Genomic DNA, 6,000 nt, shown 5'->3' on the forward strand with positions numbered 1-6,000 from the left:
CCGTATTTCACAAAAACAGTGAATTCTCAGCATACCTATAAGATTAACCGAACCAGAAAAAATGCCGAACTACTAAAAAAAACAATAAGAATTGAAAACTTTGAAATGTTTAGTAACGCACAAGCGCATTTTTTGAAACGTTAATAATAATATTATATAAAATCTGGTAAAAATTAATTATACATTATTTTATTCAGAATTAAATAATATAATAAAATAATAAAAGGTTTCACAGCGCTGACCGCGTATGGTTTTGACAAGAAACATGACACCTGACGTAATAAATTAATAAGAAAGTTATTAGTTGCCGCGTAAGCAATCGGCATTATTATTATTACACCCATAACAAAATTATTTTGTCGCCAGCAATATAATAATAATAATAATATTTCATTTTATGTTCCGCATAATTAAAAAAATACAATGGAGCAGGAATAACGTAATTATAGTAGGTATGTATTTGTATTTAGTTAAAAATAGACATTTCCGATTTCAAAATTACAATATTTTGGACGTACCTGCTATAATACCCATAGACTTTTTTTATATCTTACATAGTGCGCGGACCAAAAACATACGCCAAATAGTTCGTCCGGCAAAAAAGCTTGGTTACCTACGAGGAATGGTTATCAGCCATTCGCCGAATTCATTGGAACCTTGCTCTGTTACATATTGTGTACCTTGTTAATATCAAAATCAAGGTTAATGTGCATTTTAAATCTAAAACTATCGTAAATAAATTTCATCAGTGTACCTATATCAGTGGCGGGTTTAGAGACTTGATAAAGAATACTACCAAAGTACCTAATAACAATAACAACGTATCTATTTCCCTATCCAATTATTATTGAAGATGACAGTGATGACACATAATATTGGTGGTTTATTTTTTATATGTACACGTACGTGTGAGTTGGAGGAATTCTGCATCTCTGCATTCGACATCTTCAGGCAATATGTAGGTAATCTTGACTCAATAGGTAGGTACCTACTTTGTTGTATTAATTTTATTATATAAGATATAATTAACTGCATTTATTGACAGTGTTTATTTACTATTGATGAGTGCGCATAGTGCCTGAAGATGCCGTAAGTCAAAAACCGGGTCGCAAAAAACGACTCAAATGGAATACATAGTACAAAACTTAAATGCATTAGATTATTTATACCTGTACATATTAAAAAAAAAAAACTTAAAAGTATAGGTACATGCTAGTGTAATTTATAATAATATGGGCTTAGTAGGTATTTTCCTTCAAATAAAAATGAATAGCAAACTAAGACGCGCGTAAAACACAAACTATTTTGTGATCCAAAAGATTCATAGCAGCGGCTACCTAACGCTACCAATTGCAGACGTTTTTTGAAGTCGGGGAAAGGAAGGGCGAGGGAACAGTCAATTTTGTTTGACACACCGCTAGCTAGCCGCTCGAAACGCTGCAAATTCGACGAGCGGCCAGACTGTCTACCGCTCACTCTCCGCGCTTTCATGGTGGTCCCCATACATTTTTTGGCTCCGCTCGACCTGGCCGCCCCTACGAGGCCCACAGGCTAAACGTTGTAGATAATCTATTTATATAATTTTGAAGCCTTATTATCTTTTATAGTTATTTTAAACATTTGATGACTGCATAAAGTATTTTTGTTACATAAAATAGTATTCTTTTAAACCTCTCGCTCTAATATTTTAGAATATAGTCATATTTCGGTACATAACTGTGCAGTGGTGTTAAGATTTTTTACATTTATTAATATTCAAACGCATTTATAAAACCATTAGTATAATTTATTATGAGATAATTTTTGTAAAATATTCACGATAAAAAATTATATTGATAATCTCTGTGATCCCAAATTTGACAAGAATTAGGCATTTTATTATTAAAAAAATCGGCAAGATTAACACATTTGAAGATGATTCTAAAGATATTTATTATAAGCTATGTCTTTGACCATTCAAGTGCGATAAATTTCTTATGAATAATAATTGCGTTATAATAATTATTGACCTAAGAATAAGGTAGTGTTTTTTTGAAATACGCCATTTCTTTTGGCATTCCCCAGTAGTTAAGCTACAACATGCGGCCGTAGCCATAAATTGACAAACTATAATTAAAGTAGGGAGTAAAATTATGTTAACGCGTGTGTTTCAACTATAGGCGCGACGAAATTTTGGACTCGCTGGCAGTCTGAGAGCGAACGTCAAGGTATCAATACGTCATTTTGTTTCGTGATGGCGACGGGGGTATTAATTCTTAAATCGTGTAAAAATGACTAAAAACGTTACCCATTTACTTTGAAAAGAAAACATGTCAATGAATATATTATTATTGTGACTAATAGAACATACGTTAAAGTGCCCACCACCACCCGTCATATATGCACAACCGTGGATATGCACGGCCGCTTTCTATGACGCTTTAAACGTGTCTGAAAGAAGTGATTTTAAGTGCCTATTCCGTCCCGAGACGGAGCCGCACGGGACTGATGCTGCAACCATGCACCGTAGTGCTTAAAGAAGAAAGTTAAGAAAAAAAATGTTTGTTTTTTGGACTGGCTCTGCTGTCCGCTGACGTTAAGCGCTTTGTGTACCCGCATACTGAGTGTCACGAATTGAAATGGATGAGTCTACAAAAGAGTCGGGACTATCTCGCTCCCCATACGACGCTGCAAATTTCTCAACTGCCGCAAAGTTGGCCTCGGTTGCTACCAGATCTCCATGACCAATTGGGCCCGTGTGAGGACGGACCCCGCTCGTTCGAATTCCATAAGCGGGCAATTCCAGAGGATGTGTTCAACATCTTGGTGGTCATGCCCGCAGGTACAACCCGGCCCATCTACTATCAAGCCAAACTCGTGGAGTCTGGCCGCGAAGTTGCCATGGCCGGTGAGGAACTGGCTAATCCTGTGCGAAGGTTGGAGTCTTCTAGTTTGGTGCCTGCAGAATACGTCTGGAAAAAAACGGTAAGTGTGCCGCCCCTTGGGGGAGGCGGTCCACCTCGCCTGCCATGCCGAAAATGCGGTCTTGTACACAATGTCACTTACAGTCTTCCTGTAAGGAACGTCCTCGGATCTCTGCGGTGGTGTCAGATGGATACCGGCGAGTGTTGTGCTGATCCCCCTCAATATAACATACGTTAAAGTGCCCACCACCACCCGTCTTATATGCACAACCGTAAATATGCACGGCCGCTTATAAACAGAACATTAAATGGACGCATGTTGGATTTATATGACAAATTATATTTCGGTCCGCATGCGCCATTTGCATCCGCGACCCGCAATCCGCGCATCGCCTAGCCACGATCTTTTTAGACCATGCCTCAACTGAGGTATAGCCTTAAGCCCTGCAAACCAAGCCATATTACTATATAAACAATATTTTTCTACCTATAAAATAACCAAAATGATGAATGATTTTAATGTCATAATTATAGATATTTTATAGATAGACGAGTATTTTTTGACAATTATCTATGGCGCTCACGATGGCCGCGTAGCTTAAGCGTCGGCCTATAGCGTCATGGGTCCCAGGTTCGAATTCCGGGTTTGACAAGTACACAATGTCATATTGTTTTTGAAATTGTGTATGAGCCAGAGTTTGGACGTAATGGGTTCAGCAAGTGGCTGACATTCATTTCTCGTAAAAACAAAATCTGTTAATACAAAACTTCACTCGGTGGAGGCCCATAATATGATCTTATTAGGATCGGACATGGTCGAAAAAAATATCTATTAACGCCTGGTTTTGCAGGGTTTAATGGAATTTTAAAAACTAACCTTCACCAGCTGTAAAGAAAATTGTAGTCTTAGTTCAATGAAAACAAATACGTATAACTGACAAAGTTTAGTATGCATTTTTTTATATCAGATATTAACACCCTAACTTCACCCTTTGCCACTGTTGTAGTGCATGTATACAGCGCCAACTGGTTTGTAATTTTTGTATAGCAGAAGAATTGACATGCTTTCGTGGTTCGTTGTCAGTAGACAGTTTGCCCGTTATCTCCTCTTGTTGAGGCTTGTTGCGGTGGTGAAAACAATTATTGGGGTTTGGGTTGGGTTCTTTAAAAAACAAAAAATATGTCTAGTGCTATAACTCCATAATATGTATCATAATCATCAGACGGGGGTCGATTCACTGCTGGATAAAGGCTTCCGTAAGTTCCCTCCACTCTTCTGTGTCCCTAGTTCTTCACTGCCACATACATCCATCGATCTTTATGAGTTTTTCAATCCAGCGCGGTTTAGGGCGTCACTCTGGTAGTTTTGTTCCCCTTGGGCAGCGCTCGAAATGGATAGTTTTACGAACCGGAGCGCTTGACAATTATCCGAAAATATTAACATATTTATGTAATAATTTTATAATAAGTAAATAATTATATTAATTTTGTTAGTTCACAAATGGGAATGCAAAATTTAATTTTTCCACTAGACGGAGCGATAATGTCAGAAATTTTACGAACAGAAGCTGTGTTCCGGTGCGTTCCGGTTCATTTCGAGCGCTGCCCTTGGGTACGTATCACTATATGTCCGGATTTTTCCAGCGGTTGTCCATTCACCAAGCGGCATATCTAGCCCATTGCCTATTCATTTGTTTAGCGACCTTTATCATCACGTACTCTAGTTGGCTTTCTTATCTATTGGTTTCTTTGATAGTTTTCCGGCGTCATGCCCAACAGGCACCTTTCTATGCCAAGTTGTGCTACTCGTCATTTTTAGATCTCTTTCACACGTATACTTTCATTCTGGTTAAGTAGTACATATTGCTTGAACACTAACTCTTAAGACAGGATTGTAGGTCACTTAAAAATTAAGCACTGGTTGACGTCATTATATGCAGTAAATTAGTGACCTTTAATTTAAAAAGTGATATTTACTTTACAGGAAGATTTATATTTGACTCGTAAATTATCTTATTTATAGATAAGATTATTAATTGATTCTAAACCTTAACTAATAAAAGTTAACATTTGTCCATTTATCTTATCTTACCATATTATTAATCTCAAGATAACAAGATTATTCGGTAGGTGGGACAGAGACAGACTACATCATATATGGCGGCGTGTAAACTATGTAGCCAAGAGCTATATAAACATAGAGGTTGGGCAAATTATGGCTGCCCTCATCTCAATATTTCCCTCCTACCTATAATCCAAATTATTGTCGCAACACAATTACGGGTCATTAGTCGACCGGGATTGATTAAGTGAGTTATTTGTAGACCACGGTCGTGTCAACTTGCTACAGTGTGACCGTCGTCCAAGCAAATAACTCAATTCGAGCCTCCCTACGAACTCAGTCAATTAGACCAGGGGTCCCCAACCCCTGGTCCGTAGATCAAATGATACCGGGCCGCCCAAGGGACATTAAATTATTTCCATTTTATTTACTGTGGTGTATTTCTCTCGGGCTTGTGTGACTTTCCATGGACGAGAGGTTAACCGGTAACTGAGAGATTGCAAATGACGGCGGCCTTAAAACTACATCATTGTCGGTGTTCTGAATTAAAGTCATGGCGGAATACCCTGAGATTGCCACCACAGCACTTAAATCCCTATTGCCATTTCCGACATCCTATCTGTGTGAAGCGAGGTTTTCTGCAATGACAGCAACCAACACAAAACAACGGAATAAACTAGATATAAGCAACACACTTCGGGTGTCATTGTCTCCTACTACCTCCAGATGGAATCGTCTCGTTGCAAAGAAACAAACTCAGGGTTCTCATTGATTTAGCGTTTTAGTGAGTTAAAATTTTAAATCACTTTATATTCATTTTTGGTGTAACTGTATTTTATTTTGAAGACATTTTAAAATACAATTAAATTAAAATTATTAAATCTAAACAATCAACGTCCCCCCCTCAGCGGGCCGCGGTAAAATTATCAAACGTTGGCCGGTCCGCGGCGATAAATAGGTTGGGGACCACTGAATTAGACCATCTATCACGCCGTGTTACCCGCACAGGGTATCTCATACATAACAATATATCTG

At 38.1% G+C, this 6,000-nt stretch overlaps 1 protein-coding gene across 1 annotated transcript in view; it reads right to left on the minus strand.

The window, feature by feature from the left end:
- LOC147071110 (uncharacterized) overlaps positions 1-1,491 on the minus strand; it is a 40,171-nt gene extending 38,680 nt beyond the window's left edge. Inside the window, exon 1 of the mRNA XM_085948528.1 lies at positions 1,338-1,491. Within this exon, the coding sequence (XP_085804654.1) occupies positions 1,338-1,491 (154 nt within the window). The remainder of the gene's footprint in view (positions 1-1,337) is intronic.
- Positions 1,492-6,000: the final 4,509 nt, after the last annotated feature.

The sequence above is a fragment of the Rhyacophila brunnea genome, unplaced genomic scaffold (genome assembly GCF_057557595.1).
Source record: "Rhyacophila brunnea isolate RB1 unplaced genomic scaffold, BYU_Rbru_1.0 scaffold_20, whole genome shotgun sequence".
In the NCBI taxonomy this organism is placed as follows: domain Eukaryota; kingdom Metazoa; phylum Arthropoda; class Insecta; order Trichoptera; family Rhyacophilidae; genus Rhyacophila; species Rhyacophila brunnea.